This window comes from Cervus canadensis, chromosome 1 (genome assembly GCF_019320065.1).
Source record: "Cervus canadensis isolate Bull #8, Minnesota chromosome 1, ASM1932006v1, whole genome shotgun sequence".
NCBI lineage: Eukaryota > Metazoa > Chordata > Mammalia > Artiodactyla > Cervidae > Cervus > Cervus canadensis.
The window spans coordinates 25,028,531-25,054,732 of NC_057386.1; the positions used below are offsets into that span (position 1 = coordinate 25,028,531).

General features: G+C 45.5%; 1 protein-coding gene, 1 long non-coding RNA gene and 1 pseudogene across 9 annotated transcripts in view; 2 read left to right on the forward strand and 1 right to left on the reverse strand.

The window, feature by feature from the left end:
* Positions 1 to 1,122: 1,122 nt before the first annotated feature.
* LOC122449072 lies at positions 1,123 to 1,849 on the forward strand (annotated as a pseudogene).
* Positions 1,850 to 5,885: 4,036 nt separating this feature from the next.
* Positions 5,886 to 15,447, forward strand: LOC122443594. Its single transcript, XR_006270069.1, has 3 exons — positions 5,886 to 6,001; positions 6,110 to 6,219; positions 15,257 to 15,447. It is a non-coding gene; the product is annotated as an uncharacterized LOC122443594 (long non-coding RNA).
* Positions 15,448 to 20,697: 5,250 nt separating this feature from the next.
* Positions 20,698 to 26,202, reverse strand: part of SPAG9 (sperm associated antigen 9) — a 154,114-nt gene continuing 148,609 nt past the window's right edge. For all 8 annotated transcript variants that reach the window (XM_043471930.1, XM_043471922.1, XM_043471912.1 and 5 more), the window contains one exon: positions 20,698 to 24,280. In XM_043471930.1, the coding sequence (XP_043327865.1) occupies positions 24,165 to 24,280 (116 nt within the window). In that variant the 3' untranslated portion in view covers positions 20,698 to 24,164. The remainder of the gene's footprint in view (positions 24,281 to 26,202) is intronic.

A 26,202-nucleotide genomic window follows, 5' to 3' on the forward strand; every position in this document is an offset into this window, starting at 1 on the left:
TTCTCAGTTCATGTACTGTTGAAGCCTACCTTGGAGAATTTTGAGCATTACTCTGCTAGCATGTGAGATGAGTACAGTTGTGTGGTAGTTTGAACATTCTTTGGCATTGCCTTTCTTTGGGATTGGAATGAAAACTGACTTTTTCAGTCCTGCGGCCACTGCTGAGTTTTTCAAATTTGTTGGCATGTTGAGTGCAGCACTTTAACAGCATCATTTTTTAGGATTTGAAATAGCCCAGCTGGAATTCCATCACCTCCACTAGCTTTGTTTGTAGTGCTGCCTCCTAAGGCCCGCTTGACTTTGCGCTCCAGGATGTCTGGCTCTAGGTGAGTGACCACACCCTTGTAGTTAGATTTGATGTCTTAGATTAGAATGGTGCATTTGTAACACTTGACTGATGAACCAATATTATTATTAACTAAAGTCTGTTGTTTATTCAGATTTCCTTAGTTTACCTAATTTTCATTTTCTGCTCCAGGATCCCATCCAGGATGCCACATTTATACTTGTCTCCTTAGGCTTCTCTTGGCTGTGACAATTTCTTAGATTTTATTTGTTTTTGATGACCTTTATAAAACCAGGAGTCCTCGTCAGGTATATTGTGTTGGAATTTGCCTAATATTTTCTCATGATCAGACTGGAGCTATGGGTTTTCAGAAGCAAGATCACAGAGGTCAAGTGCCATTTTCATCACAGATCATCTCAAGGGTACATTTTATTAGCATGATTTATGGCTCTTGATGTTGATCTTGATCACCTGGCTGAGGCAGTATTTGTTAGGTTTCTCTACTGGAAAGCTACTCTCACTTCCCTTCTTGGAGTGTGTGCTGCCCACATTTGGGTGAAAGTGATGCTCCCCTTCCCCCATTTAAGGTGAAGTTTCAACATAAATTATTTGTAATTCTCCTGCATGAGAGATTGATTTCTTTCCCCCCATTTATTGATTTACTCAACACATTTATAATGGACTCACAGATATTTATTTTACATTTGGGTTATAATCCAATAATATTTTATTTTGTTGCTAAAATTGGGAGCTCTCTTACTGACTCTTGTGGCCCTTTGACATATCCCCATCAATTTTTTTTTTTTTTTTAGCACTGCCTTACTCTCTGGTACAAGATGCTCCAGACTCAACTTGTGTACTTCCTGCCCCAGTTCTGGAATCAGCCATCAGCCCAGAGTGGGGAGGGAGGTGGAGTTGGGGAGGTGTGTGTGTGTCTGGGCATGGAGTGGGCCACCACGGAGCCGGCCAGAGAGACTGCCTAGGGAACCCACAAGGGCTCGTGGGGGTTGGCCCAGCACAGCCCAGTCCATGTCCTCTTCCTCCTCCTCCTGACTGCCACTTTCAGGTGCCAGGAGCAGGCCCAGACCACTGACTGAAGGGTCACCCTGAAGGCCATCTTGAAGGGTATTCACATAATAGACTCATACCTGAATTCTACCTTGGACTTCCTGGGAGGCAGGGACAGTCTTTGCCAGTATAAGTGCAATGATGGATCTAAGCTTTTTCCATGTTATGGATATTAAACCCTCCCCTCTGCCTCCCACTGTTTGGTGTTCATGTTAATCTCAGCATCCCTTCCTTGAAAAAGTGCTGCAGTCAACCTGGTGGGTGCCATGAGGCCTGCGGTAAACACAAAAACAACTGTAATGAGTTTCAGTGTTGCCCCTCCAAGATTTGCAGAGATGTGCAGAAAACACTAGGGCTAGCTCAGCATGTGCAGGCATGTGAAACCACCATGGAGCTCTTGCTTGACAATGTAAGCTTACATCTGGGCTGTAAGCTGACCTGGACAGCCAATGAGCCGCGTGTAGGTGTCACTAGGAAGAAAAAAATGATCTTTAAAGAAGATGCTGACAGGTGGTCACAGCAGATGAGGACAGAAGAACATAACCTTTGACAAATAGCTCACATTTTTACAGTGTAAAGCTGCCTTATTTTTGTGAACAGATTATTTTAAGACCTTATCTTGACATTAGAACTTCAAAAGAAAGAAACAAAGGCAGGTTATCTTCCTGGATGTTGATGCCTTAGTGTTCCATTTTGTCTTGAGCAAGGGGTGCGTGTTAAAGGGAGGAATTTTTAAAAGAAAGAGTCTGACTCAATTTTCACAACTGTATTTACCAAAAAATGAAGCCAAATTCATTATAAGGTAGTAAAATTCATTATAAGGTATGTTCAACATTACCTTACTTGGAAATATAGGGAAATCTTCACTTAAGAAGTATGTTTGTTTACTGTAAAATTTAAAATACACATTTATGCCCCTCCACAAAAAATCATTATATCAGGAATAGAATGAAGGGGATGAGCAGATACCATTATAAGAATCCAAAGAGCAATGACTTTGACTTAGATTGGGTGGAAGAAATGGAGGCAGGCTCAGGGGCTAAGATTCTGAGGCAGAGCTGATGGCACTTTCTGGGTGAGAGCTGGCAGCCTGATCATATGGAAGGAAGCTGATGTAACTAGCCCTGTTGTGGGAAGACTGGAAGAGCCGCAGGTTTGGTGGAGTGCAGGAGCTCACCTTTTGGACGTGCTAGTCTGTGGGGTGACCCCCAGGGTGGGACTTGGGAGCCATATTTACTTTTTCCTCAACTCTCAGCCTCTGGGCCCCGAGCTGGTCATCAGATCTGCTGAGTGAATGAAGGACGTGTTCTGCAGGGCAGTATCTCTGACCTGTGGGCTGGAGGTCACTGGACTCCTGAAAGAGGAGGGGTGGAGGAGAGAGGGCAGAAAAGGCACTAGAAGAAGGATGAGGTGAGGGGATAGGAGACAAGGGGAGAGAGGAGGTGAGGAGGGTCAAGACACAGGGGAGGGGTGGGGGGAGAAGGAGAGGAGAGAGGTCACAGCAGCCCGCTCCAGACTCTGCAGCTTGGTGAGTGGGCAACCACCAGGAGCCCTCCTTGCCTCTCCGCTTTCTCTCACCCACTCTCCTACCCGTCAGCAAACGCTGTGGGCCCATTCACCCTTCCCCCTCCCTGACTGACCGTCTCCCCCGTGGCCCAGGCCGTCACTTCCTCCTACTTTTGCTTCTACTGTCTGTTCTCTTCAGAACAGCCTGATCAATGCTTCTAAAACAAGTCAGGCCATCCCTTCACAAACCCGAGAATGGAAAGGCCTTCCCTCGGTCCTGCTCAGCCTGCCTCCCTCCTCTCATCCTTCCTCTAGGCCACTCACACTGGCCTCCTCAGTGCCCTCCGACACACCGGGTTATGACTGCCTCGGGCCTCTGCATTTGCAGTGGCCTCCATCTGCCGACCACTTTCCTCCACCATATCCCCTCATTCTCTTAAGGTCTCAGTTAGGATGTCACCTCAGACAGGCCTTCCCCAACGACCCTCTACCACTGCCACTCACTACCCCCTTATCCAGCTTAGCTTTTCTTAATACTTTTTACTGGTTCATATATATATTTAACTTTAAGACTTTCCCATGAGAATTATTTTGCCACCAATGTATCCCCAGCATCTGGAACAACTCCCAGACCAGTAGGTACTTTGTAATATTTGTCAAATAAACTAATAGTGATCTCTCACCTCAGAGTCCCTTAGAGCTGGCTCAGGCCGTCTTCCTCATCAGGTTCAACTGCTTGGCTCTCAGAAGTTCTTAGACCTAAGTAGAACCTGCTAAAGATGGGAAATTGATCAAAACTTTAAAAAAGCCAGTCACATCTTCCTGCAAATGTAAAATTCCACCTTGAAGCTGAAACCTCCTCCTCCCCCAAGCCTTTGAGCCAGCCAGGCCTCAGATCCTTCAGGTCACCTCTGAAACATCTCAGTCCCCTTCTTGTCTGGCTCAACTGTCTGCTTGCTCATCAGCTCAAAGCCTCAAAACTTCCACAGGAATCCAGAGTGGTTGCTAACAAGCACATCAGGCCTGCTCCCTGCCCCTGTTTAAGTTCTTTCTGTGGCCCTCAGGATAAAGTCCAAAGTCTGGATGTGTCTCCTCTGGCCCCACTTCCTCTCCAGGGTCCCCCAAGGCTCTCCTTTCTTTGAGATCCTGGGTGAGTCAGCACCATGATGCCCTCACATCCCCAGCTTCTCTCCACAGCCCTCTTCTTCTCTTCTTGCATGACTACAATTAATTGTGTAACTGCCATCCTGACTTCCCACTATGAGTTCTCAGGGTTCCATCTGGAGTCCTGTTTGTATAGCAAGCTGGCTGGTCTGTTTGGATGGTAACCAAGAGTGGCCGTGATAGGTGAAGGATGGTTGTGGAGGGGGAAGACCATGGAAAGAGGAGACCAGCGAGCATACTGAGGCCCCTGGTCTATCCCCTGGCAGCACTCCTGCTGAGCTGGTCCCTGACCCTAGGCTCCATGGAGAAGACCTAGGTCTCTCTGCTCTAGGGTCTGACAGAGAAGAGGTTCTTAGGGAACATACCCTATTGGTTGAATGGTTGACTCTAAGTAGTAGCTCTGAATAATATTTCCTTTTCTACATTTCTGTATTTTCCAATTTTAAAATATAAGGTATATCCATCAATGTTTAAAACGAAAACCAAAGACTAACCTTGAAAAATCATTATTAAAATGTTAAATAAAAAGTAACACTTTCTGTGTCTTCCAAAGCTGAGGAGACACACATCCCTTCACCTGCAATCTCTGCTATGAATACACGACCAACAAGAGATGCGACCCTGTAGTCACAATAGATCAAGACTAGAGTGTTCATGGCAGCCAGAAGCTGGAACCTAACTAAATGTTCACCAACCATAGAATGGGTGAAAACATGTGATAGAGTCAGTCAGTGGTGTCATCATACCACCCACAAGGACTTAAATAGACTTAAATAAAATATAATATCAGGCAAAAGAAACTAGACACAAAAGAGCACATGCTATATGGATCCATTTACAGACAGTGTGTACAGTTTAGAAGCAGAGCTAGGGGTTAGTCTAACTGGGGGTAGTAAGTGAAGTTGTCCAGAAGGGGCTTCTGGTGAGAGGCTATTTTTTGACCTGAGTGCTGGTTCCATAGGCATGCTCAGCTTGTGCAAATTTATCCAGTTGTACACTTTTGAATTTTACACTCTTCTGTGTGTATGTTTAACTCCAATAAAAATGTTAAGGGGTCGGGGGGAAAGGCATGCATTCTGGAGTGAGTTAAATCCTTCTCTCCTTTCTGTCCAAAGGGAGGTAGAGTACAAGTGTCTGGGGTCCCTCATGAGTTCCAGAGTTCTTCCCCAGTCTTAGAGACATGTAACACCTAGGCTTGGAGATTCTGTTTCCATCAAGCCTAGAGAATGCCCAGAGCTCTGGGGTCAATTCCCAGAGTAAATCTCACCATCACAATTTAGGATCTAGAAGCAGGAGTCTGGGGGGCTACAAGGATGTGCCCCCCTGGCTGGGTTACTCTGGGCCTTCAGCCACCAGCTATGAAGCAGGGCGGGACTGAGGGCTGTGGAGAGGAGGCAGGCTTGATGTGGGAGGGCAGAGCTCAGCAGCACAGGCCACTAGGTCCCTGAGTCCTGCCTAGCAGCCTCTTGGCACCTTCCCATTCCTGTAGAGGGCAGCCTAGCAGGTGGGTCTGTCACACTTCAGTACCTCCGTCCCAACTTCCAGTAGAGGACAAGGAGCAGGACACCTGCTTGGCCTTCACTCAAGGTCAAGGGAAGCCTAGGGGCCTCAGTGACCTTGTCCTTATCCCCCAGAGGCCACTGCACCAGGGCTCTAGGGGCTCAGGTCACCACAGCCGGGATGGGGAGGACAGTAATCAATCATAGCCCTGTGGCAGGCTGGGGAGAGGTGCGGGTCCAGCCCAGTCCTCTGCAGCTGGCCAGTGAGGTTATTTATAACCACGGGTCACCTTACCTCCTGACCTCCAGCTGGAACCCAGCGATCCAGTGATTAGTATCTCCTCACCTTGCACTGTGAACAAATGCCTTCTCTGTGCCCAGGCCTCACCTCGGGGCTGCAGGAAGCAGGATGTTGGCCCTGAGTTAGGAGCCCCAGGCTCCCTTAGGTAGACCCAGCCAGGCATGAATTGAGTGGAAGGTGGGAGAAAGGCTCAACGACGCCTGTTCCCTTGCTTCCAAGGTTGAAAATGTTGGTCTCTTCTGGGTGGTAGTTTTATTTACAATATAGGACTCTCCTGTATTGTAGGGCTCCCTTGTGCGGGCTTGGATCTGACCACAGGAGTGCCCTCTTCAAAGTCAATGGGAAGGAGGCAGCACTGGTGATGGGATCCCCTTGTTGCAGGTAACCAAGGCCAGGTGAGTATAACATCCCAAGCAGGTTTTGGATGCCTCCTTCCTTTGCTGCTATGCGCACACACACATGGAAGCTCCTGGAAGAAATTTGGCTGTGTGACTTCACTCTCTCCTTGCCCTTTCTGGATCACAATTTTCACAAGTGAAAATGAAGGGGTCTGGCTACCTGGGTTCCTGTTCTAGGGACTCAGAGATCCTTCACTCTGAGTTGGGCTCAGCCTAAGAGTGTCCCCTTGTCCCACGAAACCCAGAGTAGAGGCTGGCGGAGTCGGGCAAGGCTGAGTGGCCATGGGCAGCCAGTGCTGGCCAGACATGCAGGCCATGTGTATGGAAGTGCCATCTACACATTGCCTGTGTGAGCGTGCAGGGAGCGTGTGGGAGCACCAGGAGTGAAGCTGGTGGGCCGGTGGCTGTATAAAACATGTGCACAGAAGGATGTGTATGTCCTGGCGTGTGTGTAGGGCTGTTCACATGGGGGTGGAGAGGAGATAGTGTGTGTGCCAAGTGTGGAGTGTGTGGGGTCATGTGTAGGTCCAGATATGGAGGCTGATGTGTGCTGGAGAAGGGTCTTGGCTGGGCTTAGCTCAAGGCATAGGATGAAAGCCAGGAGGGTGCTCCCTCACTCTGCAAACCCCCTCTGCCCACATGGTCAGCCTGTGGCCGATGGGCCCTGACCAGTCAATGAACTCAAGGTCTGGAAGAGTCAGCGGCTTTTCCAACCTCTTTGCCAAATGAGATGTCAGCACAGAGGCAGGGGTGGGGATGCAGGCTGGGGAAAGTGGCAATGACTTCATGACAACTGGCTGCTGGGGAGGGGGTAGGGAGCTGGGCCTGGCTGGAGTGACGAGTCCTGCCCCATTGGCCCCTATTTGGAGCAAGGCCCAGAGACCCACTCTGAGTGGGAGCAGCAGCCCAACCCCAGGCTCACGCTTCTTGGGAACACCTTGGTTCCTTTTGTGGGGGCCATGGTTATGCCAGGGTCTCCTAGGAAGGTGAGGAGGAGTGCTCTGGAGCACCAAGCACCCTCCAGGGGCTTTCCCAAGCCATCCCATAAGTTCAAAGCAACCCTATGAGGTAAGGGCCCATTCCTGTTTTGCAGATGAGCGAACTGAGGTTCAGGGAGGCAAAGGAATGGAAGTGTTTGTTTGAAACTATGCAGCCAGAGTAAGTGGTAGAACTGGCCCAGAAATGTGAGTTGATGAGTCTCCTACTCCATCCCCTATGACAATGGGATGGTGGCTCCTCTGTGAAGATCTTGAAGTTTAGGTGAATCCTGAGACCTGGGGCGCAACTGTTGCTGTTGTTCAGTAAGTTGTGTCCACTCCTTGTGATTCCAAGGACTGCTGCATGCCAGGCCTCCCTGTCTTTCACTATCTCCTGGAGTTTGCTCAAACTCATGTCCATTGAGTCAGTGATGCCATCCAGCCATCTCATCCTCTGTTGACCCTTTCTCCTCCTGCCCTCCTCAATCTTTCCTAGCATCAGGGTCTTTCCTAGTGAGTAGCCAAAGTATTAGAGCTTCAGCATCAGTCCTTCTAATGAATATTCAGGGCTGATTTCCTTTAGGATTGACTGGTTTGATCTCCTTGCAGTCCAAGGGACTCTCTAGAGTCTTTGCTAGCACCACAATTTGAAAGCACCAATTCTTCGGTTCTCAGCCTTCTTATGGTCCAGCTCTCACATCAGTAGACATCCCTGACCATGCAATGCGGCCACCACAAATTATCAGAAGCCTTACTCTAAGCACAATCCCGAGGCTGGGCCCTATTCTGAGCACAATGCTTTGGTCCAGTCCAGGCTGCCTTGACTCACAGGGATCAGGCCTTCACTGCTCCTTTGTGGGATTAGAGGGGCCTCAAGATCACAGACCCAGTGGTGCATGTGAGTACCGTCTTTATACTCAGGGGCTGAGATCACCTTTTCGTGTTGTTTCTTCAGCCATTTACTAGTTTCTCATAATAATAATAATAACTACCCCTGCCTAAGTTTTATAGTTCACAAAATACTTTCACAAACGTTCTCATTTAATCCTTACACCTGCCCTGTGATGAGGAGTTAACATACCCATTTTATGAAACTGGGAGCTGAAGAGCATGAGGGGGGTTCCGGGACTAGTCTCAGATCTCATGACCAGGAACTGGCAGCCACCCAGGCTTCCTGGTCCTCCTTCAGACCTGCTTCCACAGCAGCAGCTCTTTGCAGAGGAGCATGGTGATCACCCGTTTTCTCTAGAGGCAAGCCTCCATCATTCCCCACAGTGAGACCAGGCAATCTGTTCTCTTCACCTGGAGCTGAGTGAAGACTGTTCCCCATCCTCCCCTCCTGCAAATATTGGGGGCTGGGCTGGGGTAGGGGGTAGATGTAAAGAAGCAAAAGGGCTGCAGGAAAGTGCTGGAGAGAGGTGCTGGGAGGGGTCCCTGCTGCCCTTGGCATTGGGCCCAGCAGAGGAGTGGAAGAGAGAAGTTCCTGGAACATGAGCCCGATGCCAGCTGTTGCCGGGTTCTCATCTGCCTGTGGCAAAACGAGAAAAATAAGGACAATATAATGAGGTTTTCATAAAGCTTTTCATCAATCTGAAGGACTGTCCTCTTACCTGAGTTGTGTATTTTCCTGTGTGTATGTGTGTGTCTTAAAGGACTTTCCCTTTGACATTTCCTTTTAATGTCCTTAACTCAGCAAAATGAAAAACTGGTGACCATGTCAGATCCTAAATTGTTGTTTTGGAAATATTACTGACCTGAGAAATCTGAAGACCGGGAACCACTGAGCTCGCTCTTAGTTCTTGGTGGGACCAGGCACAGAAGTTGTTTTTTAATTGAGGGATAACATCTGAACAGCTGGAAAAACTCAGGGGGAAAAGGGAATGGGTGGGGTTCCTGCCCCGATTCAGCCCCACAGCCTAGGCATCCCCGGGAAACCTGAGCAAAAGGAGTATTTGATTAACTGTACAGGCAATTCTGAGAAAGGTGTCCAGGCCAATTCTCTATGCCGCACACCCTCAGCCTCTTCTGTGATCCAGAGACAGGTGCAAATATCCCCTTAAACCTCACCCCTGCCTTCCCCAGCCCTCTCAAGGCTGGTTCCAAAATAGCCCAGGCCCTGGAGGAGACGTCATGGGTTAGGCTGGCTGCCTGCCCCTCAGAGAGGGCACACTGGTAATGCCAAGGCCAAATATAGAGGGACACAGGACACCAGAGGGGGCTTGGGGCTTGAGGAACCATGTCAGCTTCAAAATGCCTACCCTACCCCCACCTCTTCTGGGCCCCGAACCCCAGAGCAGCTGGGAGGCAGTGCCTCCTGGCCTGGCCATGGCCCTGGAACATGTCTTAACAAGTCCTGATTACAGCTGGAGGCGGGCTAAGGGGGTGCAGGGCCTGGGCTGGGCGTGAGCATGGGCACACCGCCTCCATCTGGGGGTCTCTCAGTGTTTTTATAGGCGTCACTTCCCACAAGTTGCGCTGAGATCAGGAGATTCAGGAGACAGAGTGCCTCCCAGGTGGAAGCACTCTTGCCTTCCTTTCTTCCCAGCTTCTGAAGGAAACCAAGGCCATAAACCTGGGGGTTGGAGGCAAAGAAGAGAGCAGGCAACCAGGCCAAACCCCAATAAACTACTGGTTCAATCGAATTGCGTATAATTAGTCCTGATCGCCAAGGTTGCCTCCACCCTTCACTCCCAGGAATTAAAAGTCAAAGGGCAGAGCTGCTGACGCAAATGTCAGGGGAGACAGGCACTTTGGATCAGCTGGGATCCTGTTCCCTGGGCTCTGCCGCGCTGGCGCTGTGGACATGGCGTCTTCCGGGCCAGGCTCCAAGAGCCCGGTGTGCATGCAGAGAAGGGGGTCCACTGCCTCTCCCTCTTCCCGGTTCTAAGATTAACTGTATCTGGTTGGAGGTTAATCAGAAATTTCTGTGACATGGCATCGCCAATGCCTGGGGAATTGGGGAGAAGCAGCAGCTCAGTGTCTTGTGAGCCCCTCTCCTTCCCACGCCTAAAAAGGAGGAAGAAAACTCTGCCCTCCCTACCAGGGGGCTGGCTCCCTAAAACCCGCTGTCTGCCCCCCAAGTTTGCCCCTACAGCAGGCAAGCTTGGGCAACTGCACTGTGGTCTGTGCACCAGTGGTGACCCCCAGTGGTCAGTGTGGGACTTGTGCTACTGCAGACCCAACGCTGAGCTCAGCCCAGAGCGGTGGCTGGGGAGCTCCAGGGTGTGCAAAGTTTAGGGATTTTGGCAAGAGGGCTGTTGGCATTTGGAAGTATTTTTGGATGTGCTGATTTTTCCTGATTGAACTGTGGCTGGATCTTGGCCTAAAAGGTCCTACTGTTGGCAAATCAGCTCCAACATGTCTAAGAATGCACTCATCTGCTAGCCCTGTACCTGTTCCTCCTCCTGACTTCCCTGTTTCTATTAAAAGCATCATCACCCTCCCAGTCCTTCAGGCTCTGAACCTCAAACCTCCAAGTCATCTTCCACTGCTCCCCACACTGGGCTGGCTACCTGGTCCTGCCCCTCCTTGCTCTGCAGGTCACTCTAACAACCCTCTCCCCCAGTTAGTGGGCCTCTTACCTGGCAACCACCATCCTCCACATGCCTCTGGGTCAGACTTGGGTACATGACTGGCCCTCCACTTACTCGCTGTGTGACCTTGAGCAAGTTACTTATCTTCTCTGAGCTCAGCTTCCTCAGTTGTAAAATGAGGATAATAATTAGTTTCCACCTCATAGAGCATTGCAGAAATTAAATGACAGAATGTACATAAAGAATCTGTCACATAGGGCATGCTCAATGCATGTGAATTATTAGAGATCATCCATCCAGTCCAACTTCTCCAGGGTAAACAATAAACTGAGGTCAGAGGCTGGAATTGAGTTCCAGGTGTTTTCACAGCTTGCTACAGTGCAGGGTGAGTAGAAGCTCCTGGAGTCTTGAAGTTCTTCCATTGCACCCATCACCATGTTTTAAACCCAGAACCAAAGGCCACGCCTTCTGAGCTCACCTTCTTTAGGGGCAGGTCTTCCTGGTAAGTGTTGAGGTCACGCAGCCACAGCAAATATTCTCTGGGATGAGACAACTACAGGTCACGTCCAGGGGCTGAATAAGGCTGGCCAGGTTGGCCTGGCACAGCTGCCTCCCTGAGGCTGCTTGGCACACAGCAGAGGTCCAAGGAGGGCAGGCTCTTCCTCTTGCAACCCAGCCCTCACATCCTTCTCCCAACTCACCCCACCTCCAGTCCCCAGGGGCCTCGGTTTGGGGGTCAGAGGGAGGAGGGCAGGCTAATTTAGCTGGCTTCCCATTAAGGCACAAATGAGCACCTGAAGTCCACAACCTCATTGAAATTAAAGGTGAGAGCCTTGTTCTGGGAAGTTTTAAAAGGGACTTTTCTGCACAAAGACACAGCAGTAACAAAGGCAGATGATCCAAGTTCAAATGTAGGCCTATCTTAGGGCCCCTGGACACTTACTAAGACAGTGGCTCTGGAACAGGGATAGCTTTGTTCCCAGGACAATGCCCAGAGACAGCTTCGGTTGTTATAACTGGGGAGGGGCGTGTGCATGTTCTCTTGGCATTTAGTGGGTAGAGGCCAAGAATTGCTACTAAATATCCCACAAGGCACAGAACAGACCACACGACAGAGAATTATTCAACCTAAAGTCAACAGTGCCCAGGTTGACAGAAACCCTGGACAAAGAGCCTTTGTCCAAAGAGGGGAACCCTTGCCTCAGAGCTGCCCTAAATATTGAGGGAAGCAATGCATTTGAAGAACCCAGGACTGGGCCTAGTTCATGCATGTTTGCAAGGAAGCTTTCTTTGCTGAGGCCTTTTCTTGGCCTGGGATATACTTGCTGGTGGGCGGAGGTAGAGTGGGCACATATTCTGCCCCTCACATGAGATCTTTCTGGAGTCTGGTGCTCACTTGCAAACCCTTTCAACAAGGAAAACGCAGGCTCTGGCAGAAGCCTACTGTCTCAGCAGGTGAGTTCTGTGGGAAATGGGCACTCGCCATTCCACTCGTGGGCTCATGAGGTCTCCCTATGACCCACCGACCTACCCCTTTTACTTGAGACCATGAGACAAAGAGAGGGGAGAGGATAGGAGGCAAAAAATCCCCAAAGAAAACCCCACCTCCTCCAAGCTGTCCTCAGACCTAGTAGATGGCCCAGGAGGAAGACATGTTTAGAAGAATCCCTGCACAAAGGCTGGTGTGAAGCCACGCCAAGGATTGAGCAAGCCCTCCCTGCCACTCACCTCAGTTGGCACCAGGCTCTCCTTCAGCCTCAGCAGCCATGGGGTCAAGTGTCTTCTCTACAAAAATCAGTCCCAAATAAGTGACTACCTTCTCCTCTGGGATGGGACTGGTGAACCCAGATCAGAATCCCCATCCCCTGGCCTCTGAGCTCTGCTCTGCTGGTCTACCCAGCAAGTGTTAATATAATAGATTATTGGACTCTGACCCTGACAGAAGATAGGAAGGGTCAGGCCGGCTGATAAAGATGGGACCCTGAGAACCTTTCTAACATTGCTCATTTGTGTGGTCTGGGGATCTGGGGGATTAAAATCATACCCTCTCTCTGCATCTCAGTTTAAGGCACCTGTTCAATGGGGACACTGCCACTTTCCAAACCTCACTGAGGGCGTGAGACAAGACAGGGGTGGGGTTTCTGAGTCTGGAAACCCAGACTCCAGGACAAACCCAGACACACAGATATTCTCAAAAAGCAAGCACCTGCCATGGGAGAAGGGCAAGGCACCAAGAGGTGGGGAAAGAGGAGACCCAAGGACTTGAGACTCATTGAGTACCATTAAAAGGGCCTAATAAAAGGATCTGTTCTGAATCTCCAGGTTGGAGCTGCCTCCCGCCACCGGGATCCCTCTTCTGGGGAAATATTTTTTGTTTTTTGTTTTGTTTTGTTTTTTAGCCATGCAGTGTGGCTTGTGGGGTCTTTAGTTCCCTGACCAGGGATTGAACCTGGGGTCCAAGACAATGAAAGCATGGAATCCTAACCACTGGACTGCCAGGGAATTCCCTCTAGGGAACATTTATGGGCTTTCTGTCCTAGGAGTGACCCCATCATGAAAGTTCTGGGCCCAGACTGCTTGCCAAAAGTTCCTTCCAAGGACCCTCAACGATCTGGCTGTTCCAACTCCCAGCTTTCCTGTCACTTTTTGATGCCACAAACTTTCTGACATCCTCCCCTCCCAAACCAAGCTTTCCCCTACCTCAACTGGCTTTTATACTGCGTGCTCCCAGATAGTGGGATCTGGCCTGTAGCTTTGCACAGGTGCCTGGGCAAGGATGGACAAGCCCTGAGTATCATGTGGATCATAGGAGCTGTCTCTCTCTGACCCCGGAGTAATGGTGGTGAGCGACAGAAAACTGTGTAGGGGGACTCTCCACCCGTCATAGCCACCTGAGGGCCCTGGAGCAGCCCTGACCCCTCTCAGGCATTGAACTCTCCAGGTATGAGTGGCAAAAAATCCCTATTCCCTGGGTCTGTGTCTGTGCCCCTGTTCCCATTTCACCTGTGTGTGTGTGTTTTGACTGGTTTACAGCACTTACTTGAAGGCAAAGGGGGAGGCATTCCCTGTGAATTCCTGTGCCTTCCCTGCCCCAGGGCTGGCAGGCCTTATCTCTCTCCTTGGGGCCCTCACCTGCCTCATCTGCAGGAGAGGAGACTGGAGGGTGCGCTTGGAGATTTATTCCAGTCACAGATTCTCTCCCTCTAATCCTTACCCCCTCCCCCTTTTCCCTTTTCAGCAGTGGTTATAAAATCCAGGAAATAAATGTGGATTGATGGCCTATAAAGGGCTTAGTTAGTGCCCTGACCTACTGAATTATGTAACTCCTATTTATTATCGGCCTTGGATGAAGTTTCTATTGAAGCAACTCACTAAGCTGATTCTGTGACATTTCTTTTAACCTCGTTCAGAGGTGGCAGTAGCAGAAATTCCTTTGCAACTTCAAAGACCAGAAATTGGTGGTGTGGACACTTTCAAAAATTCCCTTCTTTAATCCTTTGGGTCAATGTTTCTCTCTCACCCATGGCAACCCCTGCTCACCTCAGCAGGGTTCCAGGCTCTAGACCGCTGCCTTCCCTTTGGGTTCCTGGGTTATAGGCTGCCTTGGCTGGGGAGGCTCAGAAAGGGTGTCTTCCCCGCCCCTGGTGAATGAAAGGAGTGAGAACTCTGGGCTATGAGAATCTAGAGGCAGTCTAGTTGAAAGAGTCAATCTCTGCTGTTGGATAACAGCCACTCTGGGCCTCTGCTTGCTTGTTAGATGACTCTTTGTGACCCTGTGGACTGTAGCCCACCAGGCTCCTCTGTCCATGGGATTCTTCAGGCAAGAACACTAGAGTGGTTGCCAATCCCTTCTTCAGGGGATCTTTCCTACCCAGGAATCGAACCCAGGTCTCCCTCATTGCAGACAGATTTTTTACTATCTGAGCCACCAGGGAAGCCCAGCAGTAAAGTGAACTAGTTTACCTTATCTGTACAGTTTGACCTTCAAGAGGCACCCTCCTTGATCTGGTCTGGCGTGCCCTTGCTAGGGTGGATAGCCTGGTGAGGATGAACAGGAGGGATGAAGGGCAGACTGTCTTTGGAAGGCTAATACCACCAGAGCATCACCATGCATTCAAAAGGGAGCAGAGACCAGCCTCTCTGGAGCAAGGCCACTTTCCCAAACAAGTTCATTTCCTGTTCCCCCAAAGCCTTTTTTGCTATGGGAGGAGGTGGTATTGGGAAACCAAGGATCCTCCCTAATTCAGCTTCACTGTTTAGCCCTTCTCTTTTTCCCTCTAGTGATGACACAAAAGGGCAGTAGGAAGAAAATGTGAAGGCTCAGGTGACATTTTAAAGTAGACTTTTGGAGACCTGTTCCCAGGTTCAGGAAGGGAAAGATTGACACCCAAGGGAAGAGCAAGACCTATTTAAGATAAACATATACCTATGGCTGATTCATGCTGATGTATGGCAGAAACCAATACAATATTGTAAAGAAACTATTCTCCAATTAAAAATAAGTAACTTTTTTTTTTTTTTTAGAAAAAAGACCTAATTAAGACATTTTTTCCATTCTTTGATGCTTCGGGGACAAATTGGTGTATCAAAGTTGGCATAAGCTGCATGAATTCCCTCCATTAAGGATCTGGCTGGGCATGAAGGCCCAGTCCATATAACTCAAACTATACATGGCACAGATGACCAGGCCTCAAAGAATGTCACCTTAGAAGCAGCTTTAGAGCTCATCTGAGCCAAGTCCCAACTTTTAAAGATAAGGAAAGCTGAAGGTCCAGAGAGCATGATGACTCCTGATGGATCAGTGGCAGGAAAACGTTCTTTATGGAGATTCAGCTTTTGTGATGCTTTCTTGGCTCCCATCATATCACACCAGAGTGGCTTTTCTGTCACCTTGGGTGGGGCCCCGTAAACATGGGCTTAACACCTAGTGAAAGTGGAAGTCTCTCAGCTGTGTTCAACTCTTTGTGACCCCATGGACTGTAGAGTCCATGGAATTCTCCAGGCCAGAATGCTGGAGTGGGTAGCCTTTCCCTGCTCCAGGGGATCTTCCCAACCCAGGGATTAAACCCAGGTCACCCACATTACAGGCAGATTCTTTACCAGCTGAGCCAAAAGGGAAGCCCAAGAATGTTGGAGTGGGTAGCCTATCCCTTTTCCAGCAGATCCTCCCAACCCAGGAATCGAACTGGGGTCTCCTGCACTGCAGGCAGTTCTTTACCTACTGAGCTATCAGGTAAGCCCTTCTTTGCAACCCCATGGACTTTACAGTCCATGGAATTCTCCAGGCTAGAATACTGGAGTAGGTAACCTTCCTTTACTCCAGGGGATCTTCCCAACCCAGGGATCGAACCCAGGTCTCCCACATGGCAGGTGGATTCTTTACTGGCTGAGCCACAAAGGAAGCCCCGTCTAATACCTAGATAGCATATTAAAAAGCAGAGACATTACTTTGCCAACAGTGGTCCATCTAGTCAAAGCTATGGTTCTTCCAGTAGTCACGTATGGATGTGATAGTTGGACTATAAAGAAAGCTGAGCGCCGAAGAACTGATGCTTTTGGACTGTGGTGTTGGAGAAGACTCTTGAGACTTCCTTGGACTGCAAGGAGATCAAACCAGGCAATCCTAAAGGAAACCAGTCCTGAATAGTCATTGGAAGGACTGATGCTGATGCTGAAGCTCCAATATTGGCCACCTGATGTGAAGAACTGACTCATTGGAAAACACCTTGATGCTGGGAAAGATTGAAGGCAGGAGAAAAAGGGGATGACAGAGGATAAGATGGTTGGATGGTATCACTGACTCAATGGACATGAGTTTAAGCAGGCTCCAGGGGTTGGTGATGGACAGGAAAGCCTGGCATGCTGCAGTCCATGCAGTTGCAAACAGTCGGACAAGAGTGAGTGACTGAACTGAACTGAATATGGGGCAGAACAGACTGATAAACCTTCAGTTGGGTAGAAGCTTACGAATGGGTCTCTAAATCAGCCAAGGTTTGCCTTGAGGCATCTGCCCAGTTTCCGCTCATCTCCATCAGGGTCCTTTGGGAAGGAAGAATGTGTGAGATAACTGTAAGAATCAAAATTGGAATCTTTTCTGGTGAAGAACATGCCAAACTTTTGCTTCCAGTTCCTTATTTACTGCCCCAGGCATACTCTCCAAGATAGAAATGCAGATTTTCCACAGAATAAAAGCTTGTTTCAACAGAAGCAAAATAGGCCAAAATGCATCAAAAGGCCAGAGGCTAAAAATCCACTCTAGGATTTGTCACTTTGTCTGGGCTAGCCAAAAATTAAAAAAAAAAAAAAAAAAAGCAAGCTTAATGAGAAAGGTCAATAGGAAGAGAAATTGAAGCCTCAGTGAGGGTTAAGGACACAATGTCTGTTTGCTGTTGAGTAGTATATTATCTCATTTAATCTTTCCTTTGAATCATTAGTACAATACTCCTGATGACCAAATTCAAGTTTTTGAAAAGACTGTTTCACTCTTTTTGGAGGTTTTTGCACTGGAGATGGCCTGGAAAAATCTTAACAGATGGGGTTTGCGTTCTTGCTTGGGCAGAGTAATGCTAAGCTTCTTAATCACGTAGAAAGCATATAATCTTCCTTGCCACTACACCACACTCTATTGTGCTTCAGATGTTAGTATTTTATTTAGTTCTGTATGTCTTCTACCTGTCTATATGCAGTGACTAGGAGTTTAATAAAACATATCAGCAACAGATACTGAAAAAATACATTCTAATGGCATCTAAAAATGTCAAACTTACCACTATTTTCATACTTCAACATGTTCCTCAGTGTGCCTGCAAAGGAATGAAATGAACTCTTCCATGAAAAAGAGAATGCAGGTCTCCCCCTATGTTCAGTTTTTATGGAACACTCCTTTTCCTTAAATTGGGGGGTGTGGGGGCAAGAGAAAAAGGCATTCCTTGAAAGGTTCAACAGGCCCAAGGTTTCCTTAACACAGTTCTCTTAGGACAGCCAAGGTCTAGAACACTGATAAAAAGACTGTAAATAAGAATATTCTGTATGACGTAAGCACTGAAGACAGTTTTTCTCTTCTTTTTACCACACTAGAAAATAAATAGCCAAAGCAGACACCATACCAGTATCATTTTTCAGATAATGCCCCAATGGACAGTCGTTTAATACTTGACTCCACTTCACCATCTTGTTCTATTTTCCTCTCTTACCCTAATCTTCTCAAGGGTGTCTTACTTATCTTCACACACCTGACACCTAGGGACCACCAAAGCCTGTTGTTGAGTGCCTAGTGGAGGCATATAATGTGTCAACTGCCATCACATCATTACTTCATTAAGCTGTCATTAGAACCCTTTGAGATATTAGTCTCCTTTTATAATAAAGGAGCTAGTGATGGAAGGGTTGCAAAATTAGGGAACAATAGACTCAGGATTCAAACCTAAATCTCCTGATCTGAGATCTAGTACTTTCCCAACACACTGTGGTAGCCTCCAGTGTAGAGTTTAATCTGGTTTGTATACCTCCCTATGAGGACCCTAGGCCTTTACTCATCTCAGTTTAGACCTGTTTACCAATGGGTAAGTTGTCTCCTTTGGCCAGGCCTCTGGATCACCTGAGGACAAAGTATAACACTCCAAAGGGTGGCTCTGTGGTTCACCTGTGAATTTATGGAGTAAACACCTTGAGAAAATTATTAGATGTTATGCTTATGTAAGCTAGCCATAACAACTAAAGGGTTATAGATTTTTTTTCCTATGAAAAAAAGAATAGCCCTACCAAATGAATGGAGTGAAACATTCCCTTTATGCTTTTAATGTAGCAAAGTGCCCTAAACTTCAGTTATCCGTAAATCAAAAAGGAAAGAGCATTGGGTTGAGTCTGGGGTGAGCCTGCTAGCAAGTCACCATGTGTTGAGAATGAAGAAGCTGTTTGTGAATCTAGCTGGGTTGCTTGAGTTCCTCTCAAGCAGCTAATCCCAATTAAAAGGATCAGAATCACCAGGGTAACTGTTTTACCAAACACATCAGTACTCTGATACTCTGGAGATTAGACAAAGAAGGAAATATTCACTAATTCACTTCCGGAACTAACTAGCTCCTGGATGATTCTGGCCACACCTCCCTCTCCTGGCCTCGTTGTGAATTGCAGCTCTTCTGTGAAGTTGCTGCCCGCAGAGCTGGTCTACCTTCTGCCTTGAGGCCTCAAATCAAACCATAATTACTTTCTGTCTGTGGGTGGGAGCCAATGTTCGGCTTGGACGTAAAAGCAAGGAGCTAAACTGCCTCCTTCTGTTGTAGTGATGTTCTCATAAACTGGATTTTCATAATAACTGAATTCTACTGAGACTGGGCAACCTTGGACCTGCAAGCAGGTATGGTTAGTATCTGTAGACAACATACCAACACAAATTAGAGCCAGGGTCACAGAACCAGAAAGGTTAGAGCAAGGATTTTTTTAAGATCACCTGGATAAACCAACCCTCCTTTAACACATGAGAACTAAGGTCCAAACCAGAGATGTTAAAGCAGCAGATGCCTGGGCCTAGACCCCATAAGATAGTCAATTCACCAGGTCTGGAGTAGTTTCGTGACTTTGTGGATGGCTGTGGAGTACTGTGCTGAGGTGAGAGGCTAAGGGTCACAGTAGGGGTAGGGCCTATTCAGGTCTACTGCCTTCTTTCCCATTATACCACTGTCTTTAAAGGAAATGAGTTGTAAACTTGAACTGTACTAACTACCAAATATTTAAGGCATTCTGATAAGTTCTCTATCTTTCCTAACATACTGGCTACAACTGAAGATAAGAGTGAAAGTCTATCACTCGTGTCCAACTCCTTTCTACCCCATGGATGTTAGTCCTTGGAATTCTCCAGACAGAATACTGGAGTGGGTAGCTGTTCCCTTCTCCAGGGTATCTTCCCAACCCAGGGATCAAACCCAGGTCTCCCTCATTGCAGGCGGATGTTTTATCAGCTGAGCCAGTGAAGCCCAATGAGGTGCACGTTTGGCTGAAACCCGGGACCTTCTTTAGAGCTAAGGATGAAGTTCATGCTTTTGTAGTCACCAAGGCTCTCTTGCCCACACTGAGTGTGCGAGGCCTTGGGGCTAGTGAGGTAGAGCTTGGAGGTTTAGGCAGTATCTTTTCACTAAGTTTTGAAAGACAGTCTCAGCACTGTGTGGGACTGAAGGCTACAGTTCCAGGCTCCTGTCCTGTTCCCCCAACAAAATTCTTATGAACATTTGCTGTCCTACACTGAGCTACTCCAGTCTCTCACTAGAGACTGGCTGAATAAGGAATATGACTAAATGAGGCGCAAAAAAATCAGCTTCCAAAACAATGACTGGGCAGGCCCCAAAGTACCAAGGGGCAGTTAGGTAAGGTCCTGTAAGGTAGGAATGAGGCAGGCTGTTCGTTATATTCTACAGCATCCAACCTCACTGGAGGGATGGATGTGCCACCAACTAGTGAACTGTTCTGTTAACGTGGCAATCAGGACTACTTTTACTATCATGTTAGAGCCCCACATTCTTATAAACAAAGAACACGGCATCAGACTACATACCACTGCACTGGGTTCACACTGTGCTACCACATGATTAGTTTTATAATCACCCTTCATTCCAGTCTCTCTCAAGCAAATGGATCACAATAAGCACACTGTATTAACATCTACATTATAGCCTTCCTCTTATTACTGAGTGATCTGGCAAATGGTATGCCTCAGTATCATGTGTGGGTTGTTACTCAGCATACCCACATTTCTAGAAAGCCTTATTGTCTACTATTCACACTGTCACTTAAACACATGAGCTAGGCAAACATGTTCTTTATGTATTTCTCACTGCTCACTTTCAGCCGCTGCCAAATCAATCCTGACCCTTGGAATGCCATGTTTGATGGGGGATAACTGGGCTTTTCAAATATAAATCAAGGTCAGACCCCTGGGAAAAGCAGAAACAAAACAAAACACACTCCTCATACATGTTTCATATACATATTTATATATATATTTCATATACAAAGTTACATTCCGAACCCCAGGGATTCCATAATAGAAATAAATACTGAAATAACTACATTGCCAAATGAGCTTTTTGCTCATAGAAATGAAGCATCAGCCTCTAAAGAAATAGCAAGTGGGATACTCTAGAACCCATTTTTAAGATTATAGAGGCAAATAAAATTCCAAATAAAATGTCTAGGACAAAAGACAAATTCAGACCATAAAACAGTTAAAATAATGTTGAGAAATATACGACAAAATTAATAATAAAAACTTATTTTTTTTTAAAAAAGGAAAAGACATTTAGTGTTACAAAATAGCATAACCCTGTTAGAAAAGCACTTATGATTTCCACATTTCTCTCTTCTCTTCCCTTTACAAACTGGGACCAGAATGAGTCCCTTTCTCAACATGATCAATTAAGAAGAGCCCTAAATCTGACTGAATCCTTTGGTAATGGTCATAATACTCACAAGGAAATAAATATTCAGTTCTACAGCATTTGCAAGACACACGTTCTTTAGGACAGTTACTTATTATGAGACAAGTGTTTTCCTTTGTTTTGTCACTAAGGCAGCCATTTAAAGGTTCTATTCTCAAATGTAGGAAGACCTTTACAAGAAATGAACAACACAGCAACTCAGAGAATGTATTTTAACCTTTTCTATGCAACACACTTCATGTGAAAAGTTATGTGCTGCATATTTTGTGCTCAAAATGTTTCACACTCTCAACAAGCTGTAGTTATTAAGACATTCATTCCTATTTTAAATTTTAGATCCACATGAGTTAAGAGAAAAACATTCAAAACTGAGTTCCTAAAGAATATTCTCCCTTTGCCTCATAGGGATTTTAACCTGCATTGAGCAGTAAGTATTAGGTTGATGTATATGATACTCTCATTTTTGTAGATCAGCAATGGCTGAATATCAGCAATTTTACATGGTTCAATGACATACATAAGCCAAATATAACAAAATGAGAAAATTCTCAGGTATTCCTTATTTCTTCCAATGGGGGTAATTTCTTCTTACATGGAGAGACCAACCCAAGGTACTCAAGCCTCTTCTCTACCATTGATGTAGTAGCTATAGGCAGTTTAAACCAACCACTCACTGCTTGCAGAAACTTAGATTTGGGCATTTTCTACCAAAGGTACCACCTTGACAAGAATATAAACCTACTGTCGGAGAAAAGGTGGAAGTAAAGCAATCTGTAGAAAATATAGAACTGAAATTATAAACATAAAGACAAGCTCTAAAAACAAATTGTATAGGCAGTTTTGTACTCTCTCTAGTCCCTGAAGTTTAACAGGGCCACAGACATCTGACAGCTTTAGATAAAATAACTACACACCTATATTCCTTAAGTTAAAGCCAATAAGTTTATAAAGAGCAATAATAAACAACCACTGTAACATGTTTGCATTTTTCATTTTTAACTCCTGATTTCCTAAATTACATTCAGTCATAGAAACATGTAAAAGACTGAAATGTGGGGTCTGACTCTAGGATGTTTACTTCTTGGGATTAAAATTCTCAAACATTTGGCTGTCTCTTTTTTGTGAATTTTATACAACATTCTCCCAAAACGTTTAATAGTGTGATTTTTTATTTTAAGGTACTGCCAACAATGGCTCAGATTTAAAATAAAATATCAGTTAAAAACATAACTTATAAGCTATGGAAAAGTGACCTAAGTTTTGGTGGCTTGAAAAAAGTGTCTAAGTAGTTCAAGTTAAAAAATTATCCCTTTCCTAAAGCTTTTACCAAGAGTTTTTTTCCTCCTAGTTATCTAAAGTGGGAAAATTGTACTGTGTATAAAATGTGCTTCTAGACACATGTGACCAAATGTATCCAAAGGCCCCCTCTGATGTATTAAATCCTATGTACTTTATAATCTAGGCTAATCATCTATATGTTTAAAACATACTGGTGGTACTTTTTACAAGTATCTTTCCACTACAGTTCAGAAGTAAAGTACTTGGTCCTTAAGGATGCTGAGACAAGCTGAGACCTTTGTTGCTTCCTTATCCTGAAGCAGTCCTTCTGACTTGGGGTGGGGCAGGGCAGGGGGGCGGTGCCTTTGTCCTGTAAGTTTATATTTTAAATTAGTACTTAAACTTATATTTAGTTTTGCTTAAAGTGATGGATTAAGAATGGTAAATCATATGTTTTCAAGAAGTCTGAGAGGGGAAGAAAAACTATAGCATAATGGTTTTTAAAACTTATTAAACAAGAAAGTCAGTTAAACGCAGACTCTATTTTTCACTCTATTGTGAGTGAAAAGATGTAAAGTCAACTTTTACTTTATGCTATTTTTGCTTCTCTTTCAGTTTTCTTCTTTGAAGATGGCATTTTAATCTCAAAAGGGCATAAAAGCTTAAATGTCATTTATGTACAGAATATCAAGTACGGGCAGTTATATAGTTTTATACAGAACAACAGAAAATACCACTGCTAATCAAATCACTCATTCAGTTCATTAGGCCATACTCCATCACCACTAAAGCTTTACTCTTATTAACTGGTAAGAGCAGTCAAAGAACAACTGGTAAACAAGTGAATTCTTTACATGGAAAAAAGCTCATCCAACCACCACCATCCATTGATATAAGAAATCCAAACCACAATTTCCTTTAAAAAAAAAAAAAATCCTCCATTGCTGAAGTGCATCTTCTAAGCCTTTTAAATAATAAACCTTTCAAATATGTCAGTATGAAAATGAGTGACACCAGTCTCAAAAACAAAAAATCAAGTAGAATATTCAGAAAGGCAGGCCTCATAAACTTTAGAGCTCTAATAAGTCAGAAACAAGAAATTTTTATTTAAATAGTGTAGTCTTAATTTCTTTAATATAAAACCCCCCCCGCAAAATCTGATGAAAACAAAGTTTTATATACCATATAAACAAGATTTGTCAGATTTGAAAGTGAAAGTTAGAGTAATTTACAGTTAGCTTTTAGCCCTCTACGGACATTTAGATAAATCCTGATAATCCACCTAACATTAGTTTGTGTCAATTTTATAATACATTGGGAGAAACTTTACTATTGTACTTAATGGTACAGTTTCATATATCAAGTATTTCCATTAATTCCATTATTAGTGACAGCTAAAAAGTGACCCCATCAAATGAAGTAAGTGACATTAACTGTGCAAGAGTAAACCACATCTGGATTGCTTTCTAAAATTCGCCAGTTTGCAGAAAGTAAACATTCTTTGATTTGATCATAATATACTGAAATTGCCTATAACACTGGTGCAGTAAATCAGCTAGCTCCTGTATTGTTACAGTAGGACAGATTTTATAGTATAAAGTTAACAGAAAAAAATGCTCACACATTATGTGGTGAAACTTATTTCACAAAGAGACCATTAAATAAAGGGAAAATAAACCATGCAGAAGAGATGGCTTCCCTGTTGCCATCTGTTTCCTATGGGTTCACTCACTACCATACATCACTTGCCACACTATCAAGTGACTCCTTTCTGCTTTGGCGACAGAAGGTTCAAGTGGAAGATCCTCTCCAAGAAGCTCTGATTCTCCACCTTCATCACCTGGTAGATAAGGAGACTCAGATTAGGGACAAGATCGAAGGTGTAGGCTGATGTACATCAGACTCATGGTGAGTCCATTTGCAGCACACATAAAACTTGCCTGATGCCCATGTCAGAGAACACAGTAAAAGAAATGCCATGAGTCAGAATCTTCACTGTCTCACTTCTGCAAAGGACTACTGAGATCAATTTCTCATTGTTAAAATATTACAGGATATGAAAAAAGAAATGGAACAAAAAGTATCAAATTCAATTTTAAAAAAGCATGTGCGTGCACGTGCTAAGTTGCTTCAATTGTATCCGACACTTTGTGACCCTATTGACTGTAAGCCCACCAGGTTCTTTATCCATGGGATTCTCCAGACAAGAATACTGGAGTGGGTTGCCAGGCCCTCCTCCAGGGGATATTCCCAACCCAGGGAACCCACAGTTATGTCTCCTGCATTGGCACCTGGTCCTTTTACCACTAGCACCACCTGGGAAACCTTTTAAAAAAACATATTTACTATTAAAATCGACCTATGCTTTAAGACAGGCTTCCCAGGTGGCTCAGTGGTAAAGAATCCGCTTGCCAATTCAGGAGTCATGGGTTCAATCCCTGGGTGGGGAAGATCCCCTGGAGGAGGCAGTGGCAACTCACTCCAGTATTCTTGCCTGGAGAATCCCAGGGACAGAGGAGTCTGGCAGGTTACAGCCCATAGCGTCACAAAGAGTCAGACACACACACACTTCACATGCTTTAAAACAAATTCTGCTTTTCAGGCTGGATTGCCTAGAGATACTGACAAACATAGTTAAGCAATTTTTACATTCCAACTACCATGTTGCAATGGAAGAAAAAGTTCCCAAAATCACCCAGCCAAATGAAGCCCATCTCTATAAAGGTATTCTCCATTCCTACTGACATCACCGTTGCTAAATTTAACATTAAAAATCCTGCCTTTAAAACGTGTCAATAAGCCTTTTACATCAACTCTCCAGCTGTGGCTCGCAGGCTCAGTAGTTGCTCCTTAGCATGTGGGATCTGAGTTCTCCAACCAGGGACTGAACCCGCATTCCCAGCATTGCAAGGTAGATTCTTAACCACTGGACCACAAGGGAAGTCCTAATGTGACCTTAAATTTTATATTCCTTTTTTTTTTTTTAACAGAATTTATAACTGAAGTATTTGTCACCAGTCTACAACATTATATTCCCTAAAGCCTTATGTTTAGAAACTATGTCAATCATTGTGATTTTAGGCCAGTCCAAAGGGTTTCTTTATTTATAGCAAGTAAATATATGTATCAGTGCTTTATAGTTTACAAAGCACACTTTCATAATCATCAATTCTCTGTATTTTCTTTTAAACTTCTCTGGCCATTTCTTCTTAGATCCCTTCATAAACTCTAATGATTCTTTAAATGGAGTATTAAAACAGGGTTCTATCCTAGAATCTTTTCTTCTGGCCCCTACATATTCTTGGGTGAACTAATCAACCCCTGTGATTTTCAGCACCACTGTATGCTAAGAGTCCCCATATTCCTCCCTCCTGAGATATAAAACCCTTATACCTAAAAGCCCCATGGACTTCTTCCACCTAGACAATTCCCAGCTTCCATGTGCTCCAAGGTCAACATGTCCAGCACCTGTCCTCATTCCTCTCCCTCCACCAGATCTGCTGCTTTTGTTCTGAGAGTCCTTACTGCTAAGTAAGTAGATCACTCCCTCTTTCTTCACACCGTTAGTTACCAATTCCCCATCACCGGGCTAGTCTACTCCTACTGTTACTACCTTATTCATTTACTTTTTCCTAACCCATTTTCCTACCTCTAGTCTTATATCTCCAATCCATTTACACACAAATATAATCATATTGCTCCTCTATTGAAGTTCTCCAATAATTTTCCTTTGCTTTAAAGTACAAACTCCTTAATTAGGTA